This window comes from Neltuma alba, unplaced genomic scaffold, assembly GCF_004799145.2.
Source record: "Neltuma alba isolate B1F8T4 unplaced genomic scaffold, ASM479914v2 tig00000105_pilon, whole genome shotgun sequence".
In the NCBI taxonomy this organism is placed as follows: domain Eukaryota; kingdom Viridiplantae; phylum Streptophyta; class Magnoliopsida; order Fabales; family Fabaceae; genus Neltuma; species Neltuma alba.
Genome location: NW_021631921.1, coordinates 779,958 through 806,258, shown reverse-complemented (window position 1 = coordinate 806,258; position 26,301 = coordinate 779,958). Strand labels below are relative to the sequence as shown.

Sequence of the window (26,301 nt, the reverse complement as noted above, 5' to 3'; positions counted from 1 at the left end):
GCTATTGAGAATTGAGACCACCCACCACTAAACCAAACCCATTAACTTTAACTGCAAGAAATTTTCATAGGGAAAGATCTTTTAATAATTTTATATCCATTCTACTGGCAAATAAATTTTGACATTATATTTTTGATAGATTTACCCTTTAAGAAGCATGATATATTGGCAATAATTTTAAAAATATATATAATAATTATTATTATTACAATGAAAAGGATATGGTCATGGAAGGAAGCAATACAGAAGGAAGGCGTGTTTGGTTGTCACTTTTTCACATTTCCGTTTTCCGCGGGTTTTCCTACGCACGCACGCTGTGACTGTGACGTGTCGCAATGGGAACTCATTTTCCTGCGTGTTTAGCCATACGCGGTTTTGTAGGGATGATGCGCGCCTGCGACTGCGAGCGGCATATGAATTGACATTAATACCCCCACCGCCGGATCACTTTCGTACTTTTTCACCTAGCTGCTAGCTGTTGGTTTTGGAAACAGGAAAGTTAAAGCGAAAGAGAGAATAAATATTCTTTTTCTTTTTCTCTTTTTTAAAAATGAAAATTAAGCAACAAAAACGTGTGCTGCCTTTTTCTTTTTTAGCATAATATTTATTGTTTTATTTTATTTTTTACGTTCTTACGTTTTGTTTAAATATCCTGTATATCATAGAATATACCACACATGTCAAGCTTTGTTTAAATTATACGCACTTTCCCAAAATAAAAGAATACATTTTATGTTCACATACTTTGGAAATTTATTATTGAAATAATGCCTTTTAAGTTTTAGTTGATAATACAAATATTTATGTTTAATATAAGGTTTTCACTTTATTGGCAAAAAAATGTTTAATAGAAGATATTTTGACTTACAAAAAGTTAAACTAAATTAAAATGCATAATGAAAAATTAATACATTTAAGCAAACCTTTTAGCATGATGGATCAAATAAAATAAAATAAAAAAGAAAAAGAAAAATTACTAGTCTTTCAGAAGGAATGTTTTGAATGAATGTTTCAAAAGCTGGACCCAAACTTAAAAAACCAACTAATCTCTGTTGTCATGGTTTAATTGGTGGTGGTCAAACCAATGACAGTGATTAAACCAAAAAAATAATAATTATATGCATATAATATATATGAAATAAATTTGTAATAAATCTTATTGTCAACATAATAACATCACAATATATAAACTTTTAATAAAATAACAACTGACCATAAATACTCTGAAAATATATTAAACTTCTAACAGTCTCAATTTTCTTTTTAAAATTTTTTTGATAGGCTTTTAAATTCTTTTTATTCTTTTTTTGTCAGACTCAAAATCTGTTCCTAATTCTAGAAGTTGTCCCGTCTCCTAATCTTAGATTTCTGCTACAACTTAATTAGTCAACCGTTTGCTTCTTTAATCACTACTACCAACAATACAAAAATTAAACTATAATTTTTTAATTAAAGTATGATACATATATAATACCTCCGGTCCTAATTATAAGACCCAGTTGACTAATTTGAGAAGATTAAGGAAGTAAGTTAAGTTAGTTATTTGTAATAAATAAGTGTTGTTATTCCTACAATATCCTTGCTAATTAAGTGTATTGGCTAGAACTATCATTATTAGAAGGACTATCTTGGAAAAAAATACATAAATATGATAGACAAAATGGATTGGGGTCTTATAATTAGGACCAAACAAAAAGTCAAACGAGATCTTATATTAAGGACCGGAGGTAGTATAGTTTTTTTTTTCAATAAGATAGAATATAGAATGATTACTAAACTATAAAATTATGTTCACATGTTTATTAAGTAATTGACATTACATTTTAAACTTCGTTTATAATAAGTAAACTAATTAGGTGCGGTCCTGTTGATTTTTTCCTCATACCAACTACCCCACATGGTTATTAGTTATTACATTATTTTTTTTAAAGGAACTTTTGGTATCTTCATACTTACTCTTCAGTACTACCTAAAGTAATTGACCAAGTTGTCTACCACGTAATGCCATTAAACTTTTCCATTGGAAAAAAATTAAAGATAATATTACTAACAAAATTGGGGAACCTAAAATAATGAAATTTTTATTGAGTGACTACAAATGAATTTTAAAATTATTCTAAAGAGATTCAAAGGTAGAAAAAACTTAAACTGTAGGAAAAAATTTAGAGTTCATAAGGGTAAATACAGAAATCTAACGCAATTAACCTGCTAGACAATTATTACAGGAATCAATCTATGACCATCTTTATAATTATTAATGCCAAATTATTTTGCGTGTGTGTGTATTAAATATTTTAAAAAAAGTAAAAAAAAGGGTTGGTAAGGCACACCCCAATTGACTGTTGCCTGCCACTAAATGATTGTTTTAAAAACTAAACCAAAAACTAACAGCCAATCCTTGTTGGCAAATTGAATGTATTTAAAAAAAAAAATTCACCAACTTTTGGGCTAGTCTATACAAGCATTTGCTAGGAGAGAATATGTAGATTTTCTTATGTTATAGTAATTTGTAAAATTCATTTATAACAATTGATTATCATAAACTTCTTTGAATACCATAGGATTAAACCAAGATTTCAACTCAAGAATAAATTTTACCTTAGCTCGTTTGGTATGAGGGAAATGAAGGAAAAGAAAAGCAAGAAAAAATTTTAATGAGCTCAATTTAAAAAATTAAATAATCAGGATCTAAAAGTTTTTAACTAATTTTTATTACTCTTTTATCTTACATTTTCTCTTTATTAAAATTGCAAAACCCAATTCTTCTAATTTTTTTAAATCAACTTCATTAAAATTTTTCCTTTCCTCCTTCTCGCCTCATGTCCTTCATACGAAACATAGAGTAAAAGGGGCACTTGAATTTGAATCATTTGGAGAGGGGAAAAAAAAAAAAAACACGCGGGCGCGTGTACACTAAAGTTGTCAAGCATAATGGATCATAAATTCAACTCAAAAGGCCCTAATTATAGGAGCCGAAATCATGGTTTTCTTAATAAAGTATCTAAACACATGCCAAATCAATCAATTATCAACCCAAAATCATGATTATCTTATAATCTTTCATTATTAACTTTTCGGTTTCATGATTGATTTTGGAGTGTGATCAATCTACAAAGCACTGTGTGAGCAGAATACCTTTTTCTTTTTTTTTTCTGCCAACGAGCAGAATGCATAAATAAACCATTCTAAGTAAATATCATGATCCTAAACCCTATTTAATCATAATATGTATTTTGTCTCAAATTAACAATGGGGCTATAATTAAGAATGAATGAAGAATCCTAAAAATGGGTCTGGGCCTTTTTCTTTTTGCATTTCAAAAAAGCCTGGCCCAAGTTTAGCTTAACCCAACCCGTGAGTGCAGACTCCCAGGCCCACATTCTGGCTTGGCTCATGTCTAGGATGACACAGATGGGATGTCTTTCTATAAAGCACAAAAATAGTTTTTCAACTGTCAACCTAAAAGAATGATAATGGTTTTAAAGAAGAAAAATTGAAATGTAGATGAAATCATATCTAAATAGTTCCAGATATAAGAATTTTCATAAACTTCGACTAGCATTAAATTCAAAACAATATACAATCTGCCCCTTCAAAGTGTTGAGAAGAATGAATTTACCTCCAAGGAACTTTATTTTCCTAGGCTAACCTGATACAATGCCTAGGGAGAGGAAGGACTAAAAAGTGGAAATCAATGAACAAAATAAAACACAAACCAACCAGACCATAAGGGATAATCCTGTTAGTGATCAAAAGGCTATATATGATCAGAAACTCTACCTTAATGCCGAAAGATCCTCAAAAACAGTTTGCATGTCAGGCCTCTCAGATGCTGGAAGGATGCATCTAAGAGCTACCTTGAGCATTTCATCAAGAACTCGAGGCCGGCGTTCCCCACCACCATGCCTGTCCAAGAGCAGCCTGTCAAAGCACTCACCGCCACGATTTTGCTCTGCCAAAAACTGCACCCAGTCTGCAAGGACAACAACCCCGGGAATCCCTGTAACAATGTCTCCAGAATTTCTTCCTGTTAGAAGCTCTAACAAGATCACCCCAAATGCATATACATCACTCTTCAAGGAAGGACATGGTTTGCTTGAGCTTGCAAACTCAGGAGGGCGGTAACCAAGAAGACATGCATTATGAACTTGCTCAGCAGTACCAGCGGTAGTTAGTATCCGATGCAGGGTGTAGTCAGTGAGCAGCACATTAGGGTTAGCTATTTCAAGGAGGATGTTTGTGGATTTGAGATTGCCATGAGGTATGGCTTTCTCAGTGTGTAAGTAATGCAGACATTGAGCCACAGCTATCGCCACCCTGAACCTTTCGTCAAGAGACATTGGATGAACATTCCTTACATCTGCCTCAGTAAAATTAAAAATGAATGAATGAATGAATAAAACTAGGAGAAGTCAAATAAAATGGTCCCATGCATTTGAAAGTTCCAATGTTACCATTGAGTGAATAAGGATTGCATGACAAATATAAGTGTCTTCTAGTGATTCTTTTAATAAAAGTGCAGAACTATGCTTATGCGATGCAAAAACATATGAAGATAACATAAAACCAGAATCTTACCATGAAGATGAAAGTCCAGAGATTGTGCATTGACATATTTGGATATAATGAATTTATCAGTCTCCTTTGGACCCAAGTAGTAACCCTGAAGAGAAACCAGACTTGGATGCTTGATGGTCCCAAGTTTTTTAACTTCCCTTGCAAAATCCTTCTTGTTCTTGGCTATTCCTTCCTTTAATGACTTGACAGCCAATACATGACCCGATTTAAGTGTAGCTTTGTACAATGTCCCATGACAGCTCCTACCAATAATTTCTGCTGTAGCGCTAGAAAATTCTTCTGCAGTGAGCTCCAAGGCCCCATCAAACATATTCAAATCCCCAAACAATTTATCCGGTGAGCATATTTTAAGAGCACCAGGATTCTCAAACGGGTGGCTTCTAGAAGATGAAGGATTTGAAAATGACAGAAAAGACATTGGAGATGATATCCCCTCCTCATGCTTAACTAATTCAAAAAAGTCAAGATCTTCTGGTTTCTCTACAGCAGTATGAACATTTCTGACATCATCAGCCTCCTTCTGGGTTGAAGAAATTGCTTCTAAGTTTCTGTTAGGTACTTCACTACCAGATGGAGAAGAACTCTGATGAGCAATATCTTTCGGTCTATTTTCATGTGTAGTTGTTTCTTTTTGCCTGCGAACCCTATAAAAACTGACTACACTCAAAAGGGCCATGACAAAAGCACCAGAAACCAAACTGGCAATCAAGGCAATCTTGGTTGCAGGTTTTATATGTGGCCTCTTTCCCTTCAAACCTAGTTCACCACCATCTTCTGGTGAAGCAAGCGAATGAGGAAAGATCAGAAAAGAATTTCCTGGGTGAAATGCTGATTCGGGAAACTTCATTAATTTATCAGGCACAATGCCAGAAAAATTGTTGAAGGACACGTTGAATTCTCTCAGTTGATCAGGAAGATCATCAGGAATGATACCTTCAAATTTGTTGTTACATAGATTGAGACTTGCCAACTTGTGAAGCTTACCTATTTCTGTAGGTAGATGCCCACTCAAGTTGTTGTATGAGAGATCAACAGACACAAGACTAGAATTTTCAGCAAAAACTAGCAGGTTATTTGGAATTTCTTTAAAATATACTGATCCAGAAATGTTGTTGTGTGAGAGGTTAAGCACAGTCAATTTGGTTGAGGTGAAAAAGCTCAGAAGGAGGACCCCAGAAAGTAGGTTGTGGCTAAGATCAATCTCTTTTAGTTCTGGGTATGTTCCTAAGACTGAAGGGAGACTGCCCTCTAATGAGTTATTAGATATCTTAAGTTCAGTCACCCTCAAAAATTGTGTAGTTTGATTAGGAAGCGTTCCTGTCAATGAATTTGAACTAAGCTGAATCACCTCCACATAATTGCCCCAATACTGAATTCTTGACAAGTTCCCTGATAGCATGTTGTTACTTAAATCTATTATGGCGCAGTGGCCCACCTTGAAAGGTAAGGGGCCTGACAGATTGTTTGAAGATAAATTAAGCTTCTTCAAAGTTACAGAAGTAATGCTTCCAACAGGACCTGCAGAGAAGGAAAAGAATGTTTTTAAGGAACAGAAGCAAGGAAAAAGGGAATCTACTAAAATATCAACAAACCCAATTGGATCATAGTATAGGCCATCGCTATATGTCAAACTAACACTTTCTATTTGGGAGAAAGAATATGATATGTTTCTGCATGAAACTTCAAATCAAACTACCTTCAAGCTTGTTTTGACTAAGATCCAGTTCAGACAACATCATTGAACTCTCCTTCAATAGACCTTCTGGAAGAGAACCAGATAACTGGTTGCAACCAAGCCGAAGAATCCTTAGAGATACCACAAATGTGAAGGAAGGTATATTACCCACTAACTGATTATTACTAGCATCAAAGACCTCTAAACTGTCAAGGTATGGCATCCCATCATGAGCAAACAGATCACCAGTCAAGGAATTGTGGCTGACATTTAAATACTGAATCGAGGAGAGAAAAGTGCTGTTTACAAGTCCCAAATCTAGTGAACCAGAAAACCTGTTGGTGCTTAGGTCAACATGAACCACGCCACCCATATGAGAAAAGATATGCATAATATCCCCAGAAAAGTTATTAGAGCACAAATCTAAATACTTCATCCGGTTGAGTTTGTCAAAGCCTACAGGAACTGTACCATCCAATTGATTTGATGAAAGATTTAAATACACTATATTATGTAATTCAAGCAAGTCAGAGGGTACCACCCCATGAAACTTGTTGACTGAAAGATCAAGAAATTCTAGTGATTCCATTGGACCAAAATGTGAGACACTTCCCTTGAACTGGTTGTTGGACAGTGACAGGTTTTGAAGCTTTTTAAGGCCATTAATGGCAAGGAAATTAAACTGTCCAACCAAACCAGCATTATTCAGAGTTATCGATATAACATTGCCTCCAGCACACGATATCCCATACCAATTCTGAGGACATCCATCAGAAGCCAAAGATCTGGTATCCCAAGAATTAAGTAGTCCAGAAGGGTCATTCTGAATGCTCTTCTTGAGTTCAAGTAGTGCATCAATATCTGAATTCCCTAACGCAATCACTCCATACAAGAAGAATATCAAACAGATTGCCTGCATGCCTTCCCAAGTAGCTCCTACACCAAGCATCACCACTGATATGAGCAAAGCAAAACATTGCAAATGCAATAAACTTGAACGCTTTCGCAACAATAATCAAGGATTATAAAAATATTCAGAGACATTTGGATCTCAAGAGATATCCAAGAAGTCTGGTACCATCCAATGCACCAGAGCACACAACTTGAACAATAGGAATCTCACATCCCTACTGTATGGTCATTGAACTTTCATCTCAATTCTATTGTCAAACATGAAAATCTGAAATACCACGATACCCAAGAAAGCATGGAATGTGAGATAATAACGTACCCAACTGCTACACAAAATCAAATGCACATACAGGTAAAGGCCCAACAGTGAACAAGACAGTCAAAACATTCCCTTTTGCTCCTATAGTTGCGAATCTGGACAACAAGTTTTACAAAATTGAAGCTTTTACTGGGTCAACTACCTCATAAACGAGTTCATCACTCTGAGCAACGAATCACAGTGATTAGAGCACAACCGAGAAATGCACTTAAAAATAAACTTGCTGCAAATTACAATGCAATCCTACCTCGTGGTTGAAACCCAGTGAAATTAAATGACGAAGCATACACGCGTGAAGAACAAGCCCAGAAAACCTCGGAACCTCAGTGAGAAAAAAACAAAGAGGAAGCTAGGCACCGTGGGGAGGAAAAGGTACAGTAGTACAATGCTGTAAGTGGAGAGTGAAGAAAGAGGAAGAATCTTCGCGAGAGAAAGGCATGATGAGAATGGAGTGAGACGGAAAGAGTAAGAAGAGGGACCAAAAATCTGAGGAGTTGGTGGGGTGGTGGTTTAGCTTTAGCATGATTGGGAAAAACAAAACTGAATATTAAAAGTAGGGAGGGGGAGGGGAAAAAAGGGTCATCTCAGATAGAGAGAGACTTCTCAAGATACCGTCCCTTTGGGGAAACTGCTTGGTCCCCTGGTACAGTATCATTATTGTACCGTTTTACCTCGGAGACTTTCTCAACTACCTTTTGGATACCGTGGTAAAAGTTGAGTACATAAAAAGAAAAACCAGTTTCTGGGACTTAAAAAAGACAAAAGTAACTGTAGGCTCGTGGAATTTTGAGGAGTACTGTCATTTATAGTTTATAAATAAAATTTTATAATTAAGATCAGAAGTAGGATAATAAAATAAAAAGTATCACACCTTGATATTATTTCTCAGTTGCATCCCTAACATTTATTATAACTTGGATTTACAAAATTAAAATGGTAAACAATTTTTTTAAACCAGAAAATAATAAATGAAAATGGACAATAAAACCTTAGATTATAGTTGATTTTTTACTTGATAAATGAGTAAAATACATGTGTTAAGGAGTACAAATCGGTGCATTCCCAAAAACTTGGGGCTTGATGTTCTTACAAGTAGCAATTGCAGGAGTCTCATTGAATTTGAGATTAATATTTGTGAGTTTTACTTGCTCACATGGTACACTACTACTACAAATTAGAATCATTCCTTCCTTTGTTGTTGATGTGCCTCTAATGTTCTTGAAGTAAACTCCACTTATGTGCACTTTTGATGGAGTCTGTTGTAGCAACACAAAACGCAGGAAAGAAAATTGCATGAAAATACCAAAAAAAAGAAGGGTTTATAGGATCGGTGACATTGATCATGACAAGATCCTCAAAACGCAATTGAGAGACTGAGATTTTAATTGGAGTTCCAGGCCAAGTCTTGATTCTCACCCCATTGTCAGTGTAAAAGTACAATTATTTACTATCAAACCTTCTACAGTTTCTTCGTTTTCATATTTTCCCAAGCTTCCAACACTAATGCCATGGCCAGGTCCGCATGTCACATTCTCAACACTCACTTGTCTGCTTCCATCAACCAATGAGATACAGTCATCTCCTGTTCCAATGTTCGAGTCAAGTATTTTCACTTGTGTTGATCTTCCAATGTGGATTCCATCTGTATTTGGACTTTCTGCTGGGGCCTCAATGGTAAATTTGCTGAAAGTAATATTTCGGCACCCTAGAACATTCACATGAAAGTGTTTGCTGTGTTTGGATGTTGTGCCTCGAATAATCGAATTGTTCATAAAATTGAAACCAAAATTCTGAAAGAATTTCAAAAAAAGTTAGACTTTTAAAAGAATTCATAAATCATTGATGTAGATTTTTTTTTCATTATAAGAGGAATCTAAATCAAAATGGAGAAAAAGTGTCTAGCATTACAGAATGAACATGAGTTAGTCTAACTTTTTCTCTTTCTCTTAACCTCCCAAAATTCACACATGATGTTATATTAAAATTAGAGTTTCCAGGAAATGATGATATAATGAATTCAACACGTTTGAAAATTTTTTAAATGTGCACAATTTATTAATTACCATGGAAAGCTTTTTGCAATTCCACGTTTGATGGCAATTATTTTGCTTCCAAGCTATTGAACCTTGACCATCAAAAGTAGCACCACCAGATAAGGTAAAGGAATCAATGTATCCAAATCTAATCCATTGATCATCTCCGTCAAGTTGATTAGGGTTTTTCGGTGCAGTAATGTTGCCTTCAATATGAAGCTCAATTGGGCCTGCAAGGGTCGGGTCCGACTGGTCGTAAATGGGAACGCAAGGCGCCTTCCCTACCATGTCATGGGCTCGATACCTGGCGAGTGCACCTGGGATTAGTCTGGCCGTTGTGCTGGGATACCCTGAGGCAGCGATACCATCCTACTCAAAAATATGAAGCTCAATTGGAGCCTTACACGGACCATTTAATTCTATTTGTCTCAAACTGTATGTACTTTTTTGCACCAAAATTTTACTTGCACTTGTTGATGCACATGCTGCCTTCCATGCCTTCTCCAAGCTCTTCTCAACATCAATCAACAAGCCATGTGTATTTCAATAAAACATAATTGCTAAAAAATATTTTCAAGCATTAAGATGTGACAAAACTATTTGTCACAAAAGAAATATTTGCAAAGCAACATTATTGCAAAATCAATTTATAATATACTAATTCTTTCATCCCAATTTCTTTTGTTGCAGTGAATTTTCAAGCTAAGAATTCAAAAGATAAATACTGACTGAGGTCAGATCTCCATTAGGTGCTCCGCCATATTTTCTTATATAAAAAACCACAGGTTGAGCAATTATTGAAGATGCTAGTACTAGGAATGAAGCAGAAATATAGATAATACTCAAATTTGCATCCATGTTTAGTTCTTGTTCCTTGAACTCTTTATAGGCCTTTTTTCCCCTCTCTAGTTAGAACGCAACAATGTCTACTAGAGTTGGATAAGATGATGAATCCCCATTGCATAGAGAGCTATTTATATTGTTATGGTAGAACTGAAAAAAAAACCCTATAAATAGCCAAATAATGAAATTATAACCCATAGTTGTTTTCCTTTAAACACCAATGTAACCAAAACTTGTTTATTTAACAATTATAATTCACATTTGGCCATTTGGGATGGGATAATTAAAATTTTCCCGAATTTCAAGATTTTGTTTCAAACCAAGTGAACAACCTTGCCCGCGATTTTTAAAAAAAAACAATCTTTGTCCATAAGTTTATTAGGAAATTCAAATACTGTCGCTGCGAAATTCATTTTGAGAAATTTAATCCTCAGGAATATAGTATTTTAGTGTTTATAGGTGTTCACATTTTTCAAATAGTTCTTCACATTTGTTAGAACAATTAATTATGTAATTTTTCAAATGGCAATAGAAATCTGGCTTTCTTCAGGCTTTTCCTAATCGGTTGAAATATCCAATTTGATTTTTAAATTCTTAATTGGCACATTCATAATTTATTGGCAGATGTAATACTCAAGTAATTCACACAAATTCACTAAGTGTCTCCTTTTTCATGGATTCCTTTTCTTTGGAAACAATGCCAATATTCCATTTAACTTGTGACGTGCACCCTCTCATCATTATGGCAAAAGGACACAATACTCTATGAATGCTAATATGATTATGGGATCAACTAATACCACCTTTTTGTCTTTTTGCCATCGGAAAAACTAGTACCTACTGTTCTTAATATATAAGAAATATCAGAGGTGGATGGCTAATGTAGTACAATTAAAAAAATTAGTTAAATTAATTATTTATCATAAATAGTAGTATATGTTAATTTTTTCTAAACTATCATTTTCAATCATTTGTATTGGATGATAAGAATTATCTCGTGATGGGAACCCCTTGTGATGAATAGGGATATTTTAAGAAAAAATAAAAGACAAAATAGATTAAGATCTTATATTTAGGATCAAATTTATTTTTTAATTAACTCTTATACTAAGTACTGGATATAGTATAGCTTAAAACCATTTTAATTCCCTTCTCCTTCCTACTTGCATGTTTTACCTAGCTAAACAAATTATATCCGCATAGTCAAGGCAAGGTTTTGTTACTGACCAATTTCAGATAATGATTCTTTATTGTTATTTGTTTATCCTTAGTAAACGTTGCAGCCAGGCTGGTGCATTTAAACTGAGAATATTTGTTTTTTTTTTTTGGGTTACGGAACCCCTAAAGTATTTTTCTATGTTTAATGCATCTTAACCATATTTTTTTATTTGTTCATCCTATTCAAAATATTAGCATGTATTAAATATAAGTATATCTCTCAATTAAAATTTAAACATTGATTTATTACGTTGTGATTGACTAATTTCTTACGCTGTAAGCAAATTCTTTTGTTGCTACTATAAAATCTCATAACTTCATTTGTCCTTTTTAAAAAAAATTGAACAAACCTTTTTTTGCCCAAAAAAGAAAAGCAAAAGAAAAGTAAGCCGCCCCGAAGGTAGAAATGAGATGAGAGAACACAGTGCTGAAGCCTCCAAAAGCAAGTGCATGTTAGCATTAAGCATGCCGCGCCAAGTCTTGAATAATAATAAGAAATAAGGTGTTTAAATATTTAAAAGCATCCATGAAGAAACAATCAGCATCTGAAAGTTTTTTTTGACTCTTATATGTCCTAAAAGAGTTATTTTGTAGCATTTCTAACATAAACCGTTATCCTCTGCTAAGTTTAATTATTAAAGATCTTAGTCAAACTGTATAATTTAATGATCAAACCTAATGGCAGATTACGTTCAGGGTATTTTTGTTATGAAAATAAACTTTTATGGCATATAAGAGGAAAAAAAAATCCCGAGTGCTCCTTTGTAAATATTTTTAGGGGCTTTAATCACATTATCCCTAATAATAATAATAATAATAATAATAATAATAATAATATAATAATAATAATAAACTATCCTTAGCAACCAAGATAAAACTATAAAAGGACATAAAGGAAATTACAAATAATTTAAGTTTCCAAACATTAGTTGTTGACTTGATTTCCAAAAATGTCTAGAATCTTTTTTCTTCGGGAAAATTTCAGTGAAGGATCGCAATAGACAATTTATTTCAAACAACCCTCAAAACGTTTTGAAATATCATTGCAAGACCAAAAGAGCAAACTGAAATTAATTTAAGAAGAGCAAAGACATTGTTACCCCTTAAAACTATGACTCTGAAGCTCTTTCGTCTCTCTCTTAAATCTGTCAATAACTCAAGCTTCTCTCTCTCACTCTTTGAAAAATTCACTGATGCATTCAGAGAGCTCATTTGCCATCACCGTTGTTCTGGAAAGGAGAGCATTCACCATCACTGCTATTCTAGTACGGAGTGCCTTCATTGTCAGCTCTATTCTAGTAACAAGAGCCTCTGTTGTCCCCATAGTCTCTCTTTCTCTGTGTGTGACCTCTTTCACTGCCTTTCCATTTAAAAATTTCTGCATATAATATTGCAAAATCCTTCTTCATTTCTTCTGTTGTAGATATTTTGGGTTTGGTTTGAACTGTTGTGAAGTTTTGAACTAGCAAGAAATTTTTTTACTACTCAGATTTCAGATAAAATTATATAGTGGATTGATTTAGATTCACACCGTTGAGTGTTGAGAGTAAACCTTTTAGTTCCTATCATGAATTGTATTATAAATTTGCAAATTCCACTTCTCTAGAAAAAACGATAATTTGGTGTTGTGAAAACTCTTATTTTTGTTATAAATTCGCAAATTCCTCTTGTAAACGTATCCTGTGTTTAATTATTGAAAATTAATTGAAATTAATATTTGAATGATGTGTAGCAACTTATTATATATGGCTAGCAGCAATGGAATGAAATGTGTATGAGTTCATTGATTATTTTGAAATTTTATCGTTGCACTTGTGAAAATGTATTGATGGCTCTTATCCTTATGTCAAAGGAACAACACACTGTACTAAAGTTTGAGTTGTTGTGGTGGCTCATTACTCACAGAAAAAATATGAAGTCAAGCATTGTTGTGAAACTACTTCAATGGATGAAAATACAAAAAAAAAAAAAAGAGATGACATAGCAAATGTTATATTTCTATTCGAGATGTAATTTAAACTACTTTAGAATGTGTTCAAATTTCTGTATAGAGAATTTGTACAATTTCAGTTTCGGGGGATATATATTATGGCCATGTTTCATGTCAATTAATTCTAGTCTTCTGCTTATCTCTACTAGTTTACAAGTATATGATATACTACTGACAAATAGAATTAAAAGATTTTCAACAAAGATACATTGCCTAACAACTTAATGGTTTAGAAATGTGGCTGTCATATTGACAATTAAACTTAGAAAATTTGCAAGAAAGATACGTATATTAACAACAAGAACAACATTTACAAGTAACTAGTTGTTAGAAGATTTGAACACAAGTGAGGGAATTTTGGAAAATTTGCAACATGGATATACCCATTAACAATAGAAATCATCTATTTGTAAATAGATTTATTTAATTCATGAACATCAATTCACAAGTCTGGGAGTGATAGTTCACAAGTGAAATTAGAAAATTTACAACACGATTATGTCCATTAAAAACATAAATACATCTATCTACAAATGGATTTATTTCATTCATAAAGTTAAACAGAACAAATCACAAATCTGAGAATGATTGCTCAAAAGTAGAATTAGGATATTTGTAATACGGATGCACCCATTGATAACATAAATACATCCATTTGCAAGTGGATTAATTTGTTTTGCATTTACATAAATGCCAGCCAATTTCAGTGCAATACTTCCTATATCATTTTGCTTTCTAAGGTCTTCACAATTCGCCTCTTGCATTGAAGATGCAAATAATTAGTTTCAACCGCCGCTAGCCATATATAATAAGTTGCTACACATCATTCAAGTATTAACTTCAATCAATTTTCAATAATTAAACATAATATACGTTTACAAGAGGAATTTGTGAATTCACAATAAAAATATGAGTTTTCAAAATACTAAATCACCGTTTTGCTAGAAAAGTGAAATTTGCAAATTCATAATGCAATTCATGATAGGAACTGAAAGGCTTACTCTCAACAATCAACGGTATGAATATAAAATCAACTCACTGTATAATTTTATCTCAAATTTGAGTAGTAAAAAAATTTTCGCTGGTTCAAAACTTCACGACAGCCCAAACCGAACCTAGAAAATCTACAACAAAAGAAATGGGCAAGGATTTTACAGTATTATATGCAGAAATTTTTGAATGGAAAGGTAGTGAAAGATGTGGCACAGAGAGAGACTATGGCAACAACAGAGGCTCTTGTTACCAAAATAGGGACGACGGCGAAGGCACTCTATACTAGAATAGCAATGATAGTGAACGCTCTCCTTATCGAAACAACGATGATGGCGAATGAGCTCTCCGAATGCAGCATCGAATTTTTCAGAGAGTGAGAGAGAGAAAAGCTTGAGTTATTGACAGATTTAAGAGAGAGACGGAAGAGCTTCATAGTCATAGTTTTTAAGGGGTAACAATGTCTTTTCCCTTCTTAAATTAATTTAAGTTTGTTGTTTTGGTCCTGCATTGATATTTCGTAATGTTTTGGGGGCTATTTGAAATAAATTGTCTACTATAGTCCTTCACTTAAATTTTCCCTTTTTCTTTGGGTGAACATAAGGGGCCAGCGCGCAAAAAACACAAAAACAAAACGCCAATCCCCGCTTGGTCTTTCGGTAGCTGTTGCTGGACTTCGGCTGGGGGTGTATTCCAGGTGGTCTTTTGTCTGCCTTGGTTTCTACTTAACGCAGCAAGTATGTCCGCACACCCATTTCCTTCTCTGTAAACATGCTGGATTTGGATTTCCCAATCTCTGTTCAACAGCTCCTAAAGTTTATTGGCATCCCGCCGATGTTCTGCTCGAACTTCATCCACCTGTGTTCAACTTACACCACCCTTTCACTTGATAGAAGGCCTCATGTACATCTCGAAAAGTATCACCATCCCACCTCTGCTTGTAATGTCGCAGGTGTTGTTTGATTATCATCGCTGGATTTATTGGTATAAGGAAGTCTCGGTCACGTAGGCCTTGGTTTTTCCATTTCCAAGCACACCAACATCCCACTGCGGATAATTCTGGCCACACCATATATTCCTCTATTTAACTGAATCCTCTGAGGTTGGAGTTAATCCAACATTGCCATTCCGCGTTGTAAAAGAATCTTCTTTTCCGATGGGGTGCGAGATTCTTCCATATCAGTCTGGAAAGAGGGCAATCACGCATCACATGTAGTTAAGTCCTCTGTCGCCAGTAGACATCGATCACAAAAGCCCACTCGCCCATCCCATTTGCTCATCAATTTCTCAGTCATTAATCATCTATGAGTTATTTGCCACACGAAAACTCTCACTCTTTCCGGGGCTCTTAGATTGTGTTTGGTAGGAAACATTAAAAATTAGAGATAATGATTGGAATTGAAAAAATCTATTAAAAGAGTGTTTAACATAAGAGATTGTTTGTTATATGGGATTATCCAAATCTATATATGTAAGAAAGTGATATTTCCCAATCTCACTTCTATGAGTTTGCCTAATCCTATGTAACAAATAATTACTCATGTTAAATACTATTTTGATGATTTTTTTTTAATTACAATCCCAATTTCTATCTCTTATTTTTAATATTTCCTACCAAGCGGGACGTTAGTTTCCATTTTCCAAGTAGTTCTCCAAATAGTATTCTGAGAGGAAGTAGTAGGCTCTTGCAATCCTCTGTAAGCGCTAGCTGTCGTAAATTCACCACTTCTCGTCAGCCTCCAGCACACTCTTCTTCCATCATCAGTATCGGCCTCTTGTGGGACTTCCACGTCAAGTTGGTATTCACCCCACAATTTGCTCATCTCTTTCCATAATCTAGAATCTGATTGCATGGGAATAGGTTTCTGCCCCAGTTCACATTGTCGTCCGTCCATATTTTCCTCGTAGCACCTGTGCTTAGAGCTCGTTAGGTTGCGATTGGTACCTCCAGAGAAGTTTTAAGTGAAAGGCATCATTCATCAGTTCCAGTGACTTAATGCCAACTCCACCCTCCCCTTTCGACTTGCACATATGCTTCCAATACGGTGCATGCCATTTCCTCTGTCCATTTTGCTCTCCCCAGATGAAGCTTCTTTGCTCCTTTTCCATTTCCTCTATGATTCCTGTGGCAGTCTGTCATGTTGCATCGGAAAAAGAGACATAGAAGCTGCGACAGATTTTACTAATGTCATCCGTCCGGCTAGGTAGAGGCTCGACGCCTTCCATCCACAAAGGCTCTTCTTGAGAATGTCTAAAATCTTTGACAAAGAATGATCTTCATTCACACCTTGTAAATTAGATTCGATAGAATCTACACAAATAAAATAAATTAAACTAGCGCGTATGCTATATATTTAAAAGTTAAGAATTTAGCACTTAAAATTCATAGATCAAAATTGGCTAATAAAATTAAATTATGGTTAACTAAATTCAATTAGCCTCAAGTTAATATTAAAGAGACTAAATTAAGAAGATAAAAAGATCTTAAAAAAATATTATTTATCAGATTTGATGTATAATTGTAAGGAAAAAATCGGTTAAAAGTTCCTACTTAAAAATTGATTAGGAAAAGCTACGTAAAGGATAAATTTTTGAGTGAATACAACATATTTTTGCCCATATATAACTCTTTTTAAACTGTATGTAACATATCTTTTTTCATCTGTAAATATTTTTTGTTTTGCACATAGTTCAACTATAAGATATTATCTTGGTCTTAATTATAAGATTTATTATAAATTATAAACAAGGTATTATAATTAGGATTTGAGGTACTATATAAATTTTTTAAAAGCATATGAGTCCTTAAGCAAATATTACCTTCAATTCTTAATATAAGAGCTAGTTTGACATTCAATTTAGTCCTAGATATAAGACCTCAATCTACATTGTCTCTTATGCTTATTTATTTTTTTAAGATAATCCTCATAGTATTTGCACATATTAAAGGTTTTCTAGCTAATAACATGTTTAGTAAGAGTATTTTAGGAAAGACAATACCTATTTATTACAAATAACTAACTTAACTAATTTTTTTAATCTACTCAAATTAATCAACTACCTCTTATGTTAAGGACCAAAGATAGCAATAGGTACCCTTACATAATTAATTTTTAAGTAAGGAAGTTTAACCAAATTTTCCCTAATTACAATTAGTTAAACATTTTTTCTTTTTTGTTTTGGATAGAAATAAAAACAGGGTTATTAGCACGTGAAAGCCACGTGCCTGATTGAACCCGCCAAATCCAAGTCCGAGCCTGACCTTTCAATTTCTAATACTACTATTTAATGGATAGTGGAATCACAACAGTTACAAAACTCTGCTTTGTGTCAACTGCTTCGATCAATTCGTCGATTTCGAGGGCTTCGAGGAGTGAAGCACCGGAGACTGATGGACGGCCCGCGGTCGAAGATCAGGATGAAGAGACTTGTGCCTTCAGCACCAATGGCATCCGCCAGCAAAGAACTCGAAGAACAGCTTCACGAAGTTGGAAGTAAGCTCCTGGATCCTCCCTCTTCTGCCAACGATGTCCTGCGCCTTCTAAATGTAAGTATAATCTTTGATGATTTTCCTATCATATTTTTGCTTCTTCGGGCTTTGTCCTACTAGTTTAAGTCTTGCTTGTGTTCTAATGTTCTTGTTTCTGCTATCCCTTTTTTTTTCCCTGGGGATATCGGTTTGTTTTTGGTGGCTAGCTAGGATTATCATGTATTGCGATGCTGAACTATCTCTCAAGTTCCGATGCCTTTGTTAATCTATTTTAGTTCCTGTAAGATTGCGATTTTAATGCTTTTGTAGGTTCTGACGAATGCTTGTTTCCACCAACTCCATTTGGCTTTCCTTGCTCGGCAGAAATATTATGTTATGGACTAAGTAAATTAGCGTAAATGTTTGTAGATGATTGCGTTCATGCTTGTGTGCGTGTGTTTGTATGTATGCATGTATTTATAAATATGTCTCTGCTATTTTTCTTATAATTCACCTAAAATCGCATTTGGTTCTGATATTGAGTTTGTTCATTTTTTATCGATGGTGACATTTGTTAATGAAGATTCATTCAGAAATGGGGCTAACCTGTTGAGAAATAAATAAATTGTATTTATTGTAAATATGATGTTATCAGGGAGACTGTCTCTGGTGGATGATTATTAGGAATATCTTTTGTAATGTGCGATTTCCTCTCCTCCTTCATTCTATACAATCTGCACATACTCCATTGAATAATATTATCAGGTTTTCAATGCTCATTTACAAGAACATATGTCATCCTCTTGGTGGTATTGATAAATAGGAGCCAAACTTATAAGATATTGGAGATATGAAATTGAGTGTATGCTGATAATGATCTTTGGCATGGTGCTGCTTCTAGCAAAGAAGAGCGTGAACGCAAGGGATGTTGCTAAACTCCTAAATTTTCTAATGCTTAAATGTTACGTTTTATGGTTAAATTCAATTGGAGATGATAATTATTAAGTTGGTTTCACTTGTCCTTCAACAGCAAATTTAGGATATCATATTATTAGTATACTGCGTTCAGGATGACCTATATTGAATATATGGACATATTTTTTATGTTCACCATATTTCAAAACATGTTGTGTATGTGCTGCGTACTATAGCATTGAAGAACAATTGTTGCTATTAGTAACTACGTGCTATTTATACTTGTGCTTTTAATCCGTGATGGAATATGTGTGAGGGGGTTATGTTAGTGGAGACATTTCCATGAGCTCTTTTTCCTTCTTTTTTTTTTTGGTGGTCTCGAAACGGCAGCAACTTGAGCGTTGCCTCTTGGGGGTTGAACAGTCTCCTACAAAATCAATACAAAATGCACTCTCAACGTCACTGAAAGCATTAATTGTTGATAAACTTGTGAGGCATTCAAATGATGATGTGAAAGTTTCAGTAGCCTCTTGCATCACTGAAATAGCAAGAATAACTGCACCTGATTGTCCGTATGATGATCACCAAATGCGGGTGAGAGAAATCTTTCTTTGCTTTAAATTTGATGGATCTGGCCATTATTTTATATTATATACTTTAAACTAGAAAATTTTTAACATTCTAATTACATGCAGGTGGTGTTTCAATCAATTGTATCTTCATTTGAAAATCTAAATGATAAGTCAAGCCGGTTATATGCTAAGACAACATCCATTCTTGTAACTTTTGCGCAGACCAGATTGTTTATTGTAATGCTAGATCTTGACTGTGACGCCCTTATTTTAGAGATGTTTCGGCATTTCTTCAAGGCTGTAAGGTAAGATCTTTGTTGAGTACAGATCCAGCATGCATGCAAGCAGCATGATCTTATGCTTGTCATTGTATGCTTATGCTTTATAATTCATCATGTTATTAACTACTAAACTTTGACTTGATACGTCTGTAAAACTCTGATGTACTAGCATTTGTTGCAATTATATTGTAACTATGTATGGTCTGTTGAGCAATTCTGTAGATTTTCGATGTAAGACATATTAAGATGGATGCATTTGCAAATTTCTGGATCATCAAATGTGAATGGTGGATGAGGATTCATGTAATTCATTTAACTGTTGTCCTTGACTGTTATTTATTGGATTTGACAAATGATCATAAATCTGTAAAGCACTGAATCCACAGATGTAACGAAACAACATCTTGCCAAAGTTTGAAATTCAACTAGTATCAGGATGATGCTCCATTCAGTTCAGATGACTGTTGTGGGATATAACTTTCCAGTTTTCATGTAGGCTGGCTTTCTGTGTTCCATGTTGAAATCTGTTCATACTAATAGCCAAGATGAGGTGGCAAGTTTTGGTAGGTTATACAAATGCTGAAATATTATTAAAATTTGTGTCTTCAATAGCAGACTTTATGTCGTTGCATATTTTTCCCCTGCTGAGAAGGCCTTATAAGCGTTGGTGGTTTTTGTGCTTGCCTTCCTCATTTCTTTAGTTGGTTAGAAATTCCCCATGGATAGACATCGTACTCACCAGATCCATTTGTAACTGCCAGGGAACATCATCCGGAGAATGTTTTATCATCCATTGAGATTATTACGACTCATGTTATAAAGGAAAGTGAAGAGATATCTCTGGACCTCCTTTCTCCAATCCTAGCCAGCGTGAAGAAAGATATTGAGGTTTGAGTTTGGCCATTTCGATTTCATTTATTTTCTTATTTAATGATTTTTCCAATGAGATTTGCCTTCAATGTTAATATTTAAATTGTTGACATTACAATTTAGGGTGTTTGGCCTAATGCTAAAATATTTGGGGAGATGGTCCTGGAAAGTTGCGCAGAAAAGCTGAAACCCTACTTAGTGCCAGCTATCCCCACCTTCGGTATTTCTTTAGATAATTACAGCAACGTACTTGCTTCAATATGCGAAGGTACATCTGGTAGCTTGGAGCAGAATGATTCACGTGTTTCCAATGAAAATATGGTAAATTTCGGCAGTCTCAATTTAACTTACATGTTGGCAATAAACGTTGCCAACTTCTATCCCCGTGATAAAAGCTTTTATGTAATTTTCCTTTTGGTTTCATTATATTTCGTCATCCTTTAGCATATTTTCAATTGAAATGTGCCAGTTCTACATCTGATTAGGTGAAAGAAGAGGATGCTAAAAAGGTTAACCCTTCCCAAGAAGTCACTGTTGTTGATGGTATGTCTCCTTAGTCCATTATGAGCAATGGTATTGTATAGTCTAGTGAAGATGACTTGTTGGTGGCTCCAATGTCCTAAAGGCCCATTTGATTTATAAAAAATATGATAACAGAATAGAATGGTAGGAAATGGAATATTGATCACTGTGAATCTCTTTGAAATAATATTAAGAGGGGGGGTTGAGAATTTTTTTTATTATTTGTTTAAATATAAATTAAAGGAAAAGGACCATAACACCCTTAGCTCCATCCCTTCTAATGGAGTTTGAGAATGTCTGAGCATAACAAAGAGATAGGACAGACCGGTCATCCTTAGATTAGAGGCACCTTGTGGATGACGAGAAAAATCACACTTTTTCTTGTTTGAACCATGAAATTGACTGGAAAATTTCCTTCCTTTTCATATTTGAATCTTAAATTATTGGTTCAGATCAGCGTCCAATCTTAGGCAAAGGGGTTCATGACTGATAACTTTAGCTGCTGGTTTAATCTTTGGTATCCTGTGAATGTGTGTAATTGTTGGTTTTTGCTGATTTATACTTTCATTGGCAGACTTTAAGGCTTCTTCGAGTAGGATGATTCAAGAGTTAAGATATCGAAATAGGACCTGCTTATGCAATCAGAGAGCGTCCATTCAAATATCAGACTCAGACAAGAATCCTGGCAAGCTATATGCAACATGTGCGACAAGGAGGTGCAAATATTTCGCTTGGGTCACGCCAGAAATTGCAGAAACTAAAATTGCCAATGTCGAACGAGTTCCTGAACATGAAATGGTTCCTCTTATCGATAGGGTAACAAAGCTAGAGTTAGAAAATGATCAACTAAAGCTGAGAGTTGCACATGTGGAAGAGATTTGTCAGCGGATGGACAACTTTTGTTCTGTTTTGCGTAATTTAAGTTATGTTTGATTTTCAAACACTGATGATAAGCCCCACTGATAATTTAAGACAATTTGGTATTCAAGTCACACTGGACTCTGACTAATTTAGATTTGAGCCTCAAATGGGATGTAGCTCTCCCAGAGGTATTTTCTATATGCACATTGGTTTGAATTCGGCTATAGTAGCTTATACCATAATGTCCAAAATATAAAAATCTTTTTGCCAACAAAATAAAAGGACCAATAAATCATGATTCAGAATATATATTTCACATAAAATTAAAGAGAACACTGAGGAAGGGATGAGATTTAACTTTGTCATTAGATTGCCATAATTCAAGAAATAGTCGATAATCGCTTGGATATTGCCCATTTCACTACATAACCCCAAAGATTATCATTCAGACTCCAAAATAAAATGAGCCATCCTACCTACTATAAATATCCACGATTTTGATAATTCCAAAACTTTAAAAATTATGATTTAATGGGAACATATTATCACACATGCTGAAGGTACATCTATAAGTGAAGATATATTATTTAAGTAATCCAATCTTTAGGTTTTTTACTTGTAATGGTAGTAATAAGGATTAACTCGATTTGTCAAAATGGTTTCTTGTAAAACTTGTTCTAAAATTGAAATGGCTTGAGAAGACATCGTTTCATGATGCTTGAGCATGTTTTAGCAAATATTTAGAAGTTTTGTTTTTCAAACGCAACATTTGTAAACGGCTACTAAGCTGTATTCGTCTATGTGTGCTTGTAGTATTTCTCAAGAATTGCTTTCTGTGGAAGTAGTGGGCTTTCTTTAACCTTGTTTAGCCTCTGGACGAAACTTATTGTTTTGGCTGTTCTCAGAATATTTGAGTAATCTTTGTCTTATGAACCAGTAAATTTTTATAGTGCAAGTAAATGAATAGCAAGAGCTTCAACTCTTGAGGAATAATCCACTTCTGTCAAAAATATTATTCATTTACACAATTATTTATTTACCAATTAGCTTACTCCACAAAGTTACTTTATTCACTGTCACTTTCTTGAGTATTCGAATATCAAAATAGTACCATTCCATTTCCGTGTTCTGAAAAAGAAAATACTAAATTAAAAATTAGCAAGCTCATAGCAAAATGAAAATGGACAATAAAACCTTAAATATATGAATTGAATTTTACTTAATAAATGAGTAAAATACATGTTAAGAAGTACAAACTGGTACATTCCCAAAGACTTGGGGTTTGATGTTCTTACAAGTCGCAATCACAGGAGTGCCATTGAATTTGAGGTTAATATTTGTGAGTTTTACCTTCTCACATGGTACACCGCTACTGCAAATTAGAATCATTCCTTCCTTTGTTGCTGATGTGCCTCTAATGTCCTTGAAAGAAACTCTACTTATTTGTACTTTGGATGGAGTCTGTTGTAGCAGCTCAAAATGCAAAAAACAAAAAACCAAAACAAAACAAAACAGTTAGAAATATTCAAGGAAAACTCACCGCGAAAAAAGAACTGTATAAATTAGAGGCATATCCTAATATTATTCCAACAATTGTACCAAATACACAATTTTTTTCATTTTTAGAAATTTCAAATGTTTTGAAACATGGATGTATTTTAAAGTGATTATGTAGGATTTAATTTAATTTCACATTTTTTACTATTTTTTACATATATAAATATGCATGCATTTTGAGGGAGGGAAAGAACTAAATACCTGTTTTGAACATTGATTCCATGGACAATATTCTTGATCTATGATTATAGGATTGGTGACGTTAATCATGACTAGATTCTCAAAACGCAATTGAGAGACTGGGATTTTTATTGAAGTACCAGGCCACGTCTTAATTCTCACACCATTGTCAGTGTTTTTGAAAGTACAATTCTTTACTATCAAACCTTCCACAGGTTCTTCGTTTTCATATCTTCCCAAGCTTCCAACACTAATGCCATGCCCAGGTCCGCATGTCACATTCTCAACACTGACTTGTCTGCTTCCATCACCCAATGAGATACAGTCATCTCCTGTTCCAATATTTGAGTCGAGTATTTTCACTTGCGTTGATCTTCCAATGTGAATTCCATCTGTATTTGGACTTTCTGCTGGGGCTTCAATGGTGAATTTGTTGAAAGTGATATTTCGGCACCCTAGAACATTCACATGAAAGTGTTTGCTGTGTTTTGATGTTATGTCTTGAATGATCGAATTGTTCATGAAGCTGAAACCAAAATTCTGAAAAGATTTCAAAGAAGTTAGACTTTTAAAAGAATTCATGAATCATTGATTCAGAATTTTTTTAATTATAAGAGGAAGCTAAATTAAAAGCAGGAAAAGGTGTCAAGCATTATAGAATGAACATAAGTTAATCTAATTTTTCTTCTCTTTCTCTTAACCGATCATGTAAGAAAATTCACACCTTATGTGATTTTTCATGTTAAAACGAATACTCTCATATTATTATTTAGAAATTATACATCTATTATGTTTCAATCAGAATTTCAAGAAAATGATGATATAAGGAATTCAACACGTTTATGAATTTTGGAAGTGTGTATAATTTATTAGTTACCATGGAAAGCTTTTTGCAATTCCAAGTTTGATGACAATTATTTTGCTTCCAGGCTATTGAACCTCGACCATCAAAAGTGGCACCACCCGATAAGGTAAGGGAATCAATATATCCAAATCTAATCCATTGAGCATCCCCATCGAATTGATTTGGGTTTTCTGGTGCTGCAATGTTGCCTTCAATGTGAAGCTCAATTGGAGCCTTACATGGACCATTTAGCTCTATCTGTCTCAAACTGTATGTACTTTTTGGGACCAAAATTTTGCTTGCACTTGTTGATGCACATGCTGTCTTCCAAGCTCTCGCTAAGCTCTTCTCAACATCAATCAACAAGCCAAATATATTTCAATAAAATATAATAGCTAAAAAAATTTAGACAGGTATACATACTTAACATGTGACAACAACAAAACAAAAATTTATGGGAAAACTAACTTTTCATTAAAGAAATCCATCAAAAGATTGGTTGAACAAGTTTTGCAAGGGAAATGTTATAAATTTGTCACAAAAGAAATATTTGCAAAGCAGCATTGCAAAATCAATTTGTCACATACTAATTCTTTTATCCCAATTTTTTTGTTTGCAGTGAACTTTCAAATTAGGAATTCAAGATAAATACTCACTGAAGTCAGATCTCCATTAGGTGCTCCACCGTATTTTCTTATATCAAAAACCACAGGCTGAGCCATAATTGAAGATGCTAGTAGGAGGAATAAGGCATAAATATAAATAATACTGAAATTCGCATCCATGTTTAGTTTTTCTTCCTTGAATTCCTTTATAGGCCTTTCTTCCTCTCTTGTTCGAATACAACAATGTCTATTAGAGTTGTAGAAGATGATGAATCCCCATTACACAGAGAGCTATTTATATTGTTATGGTAAAACTGAAAAAACCATACGAATAGCCAAATAGTGAAATTATAAACCCATAGTTGTTTTCCTTTAAACAACAATATAACTAAAGCTTGTTTGTTTAACAATTATATTTCACATTTGGGCATTTGGGATGGGATAATTAAAACTTTCCCGAATTTCAAGATTTTGTTTCAAAGTAAGTTAACAACCTTGCCCAAGGCTTAAAAACAAACAATCGTTATCCATAAGTTTATTAGGAAATTCAAAGGCTGTTGCTGCAAATTAAGATTCATTTTTGAGAAATTTTATCCCAACGAATATAGTATTTTTGGTGTTTATTTGTTAATTATATGTGCAAATTTTTCCAATAGTTCTTCACATATGTTAGAACTAATTATATAATTGTTGAAAAATATCACAATAAAAGTATGGCCTGCTTTAGGCTTTTTCTGGTCTGAATATATGGATGATGTCCGGTCTAATATTTGGCACATTTGATTTATTGCCGGATTTAATACTCAAGTAATTCACACACATTCACTATTCATTAATAGTATCTTCTTTTTCATAGATATCTTTTCTTTGGAAATAATTAGAAGCCAACACCCCATTTAACTTGTGGCATGCACCCTCAACATCATGTCAACAAGATACAATATTCTATGAATACCATTGTCATTGGATCAATTTATACTCATATATGATTCATAACCAGTCTTATTTTCTATCCCCATCTACTTTTATAGTTTACCTAGCTAAGAAATTATAGTTGTTTATACTAG

General features: G+C 34.1%; 3 protein-coding genes and 1 pseudogene across 3 annotated transcripts; 1 reads left to right on the top strand and 3 right to left on the bottom strand.

Moving 5' to 3' along the window:
• Nucleotides 1-3,501: 3,501 nt before the first annotated feature.
• Nucleotides 3,502-7,902, bottom strand: LOC114719265 (probable inactive receptor kinase At5g10020). The gene is made up of 4 exons (XM_028905061.1): nucleotides 7,732-7,902; nucleotides 6,275-7,189; nucleotides 4,579-6,096; nucleotides 3,502-4,360 (listed from the first exon to the last, which is right to left on the bottom strand). The coding sequence occupies exons 2-4, from the start codon at nucleotides 7,170-7,172 to the stop codon at nucleotides 3,777-3,779; spliced, it is 3,000 nt and encodes a 999-aa protein (XP_028760894.1). The 5' UTR covers nucleotides 7,173-7,189; nucleotides 7,732-7,902; the 3' UTR covers nucleotides 3,502-3,776.
• A 619-nt stretch (nucleotides 7,903-8,521) lies between these two features.
• LOC114740119 (polygalacturonase-like) lies at nucleotides 8,522-10,375 on the bottom strand (annotated as a pseudogene).
• Nucleotides 10,376-14,785: 4,410 nt separating this feature from the next.
• On the top strand, nucleotides 14,786-22,120 carry LOC114740030 (uncharacterized). The gene is made up of 9 exons (XM_028928178.1): nucleotides 14,786-14,934; nucleotides 15,293-15,461; nucleotides 17,869-18,105; nucleotides 19,333-19,536; nucleotides 19,638-19,819; nucleotides 20,557-20,683; nucleotides 20,789-20,986; nucleotides 21,151-21,208; nucleotides 21,762-22,120. The coding sequence occupies exons 1-9, from the start codon at nucleotides 14,786-14,788 to the stop codon at nucleotides 22,118-22,120; spliced, it is 1,683 nt and encodes a 560-aa protein (XP_028784011.1).
• A 1,170-nt stretch (nucleotides 22,121-23,290) lies between these two features.
• LOC114739944 (polygalacturonase-like) lies at nucleotides 23,291-25,414 on the bottom strand. Its single transcript, XM_028928083.1, has 4 exons — nucleotides 25,286-25,414; nucleotides 24,663-24,974; nucleotides 23,807-24,325; nucleotides 23,291-23,509 (listed from the first exon to the last, which is right to left on the bottom strand). The coding sequence occupies exons 1-4, from the start codon at nucleotides 25,412-25,414 to the stop codon at nucleotides 23,291-23,293; spliced, it is 1,179 nt and encodes a 392-aa protein (XP_028783916.1).
• Between the last annotated feature and the right edge of the window lie 887 nt (nucleotides 25,415-26,301).

What these genes read in the sequence shown, in the direction of transcription:
- LOC114719265 (XM_028905061.1), bottom strand. Translation starts at nt 7,172, where the DNA reads ATGCAGGCAATCTGTTTGATATTCTTCTTGTATGGAGTGATTGCGTTA. An exon ending in TAGTCAAAACAAGCTTGAAG is followed by an intron (nt 6,097 to 6,274) that starts GTAGTTTGATTT and finishes CCTTCTCTGCAG; the next exon opens with GTCCTGTTGGAAGCATTACT. An exon ending in TCTGGACTTTCATCTTCATG is followed by an intron (nt 4,361 to 4,578) that starts GTAAGATTCTGG and finishes TTACTGAGGCAG; the next exon opens with ATGTAAGGAATGTTCATCCA.
- LOC114740030 (XM_028928178.1), top strand. Translation starts at nt 14,786, where the DNA reads ATGGCAACAACAGAGGCTCTTGTTACCAAAATAGGGACGACGGCGAAG. An exon ending in CATTTCTTCAAGGCTGTAAG is followed by an intron (nt 19,820 to 20,556) that starts GTAAGATCTTTG and finishes TGTAACTGCCAG; the next exon opens with GGAACATCATCCGGAGAATG. An exon ending in AGAAGTCACTGTTGTTGATG is followed by an intron (nt 21,209 to 21,761) that starts GTATGTCTCCTT and finishes TTTCATTGGCAG; the next exon opens with ACTTTAAGGCTTCTTCGAGT.
- LOC114739944 (XM_028928083.1), bottom strand. Translation starts at nt 25,414, where the DNA reads ATGGATGCGAATTTCAGTATTATTTATATTTATGCCTTATTCCTCCTA. An exon ending in CTAATGGAGATCTGACTTCA is followed by an intron (nt 24,975 to 25,285) that starts GTGAGTATTTAT and finishes GATGTTGAGAAG; the next exon opens with AGCTTAGCGAGAGCTTGGAA. An exon ending in ATTGCAAAAAGCTTTCCATG is followed by an intron (nt 24,326 to 24,662) that starts GTAACTAATAAA and finishes AAATCTTTTCAG; the next exon opens with AATTTTGGTTTCAGCTTCAT.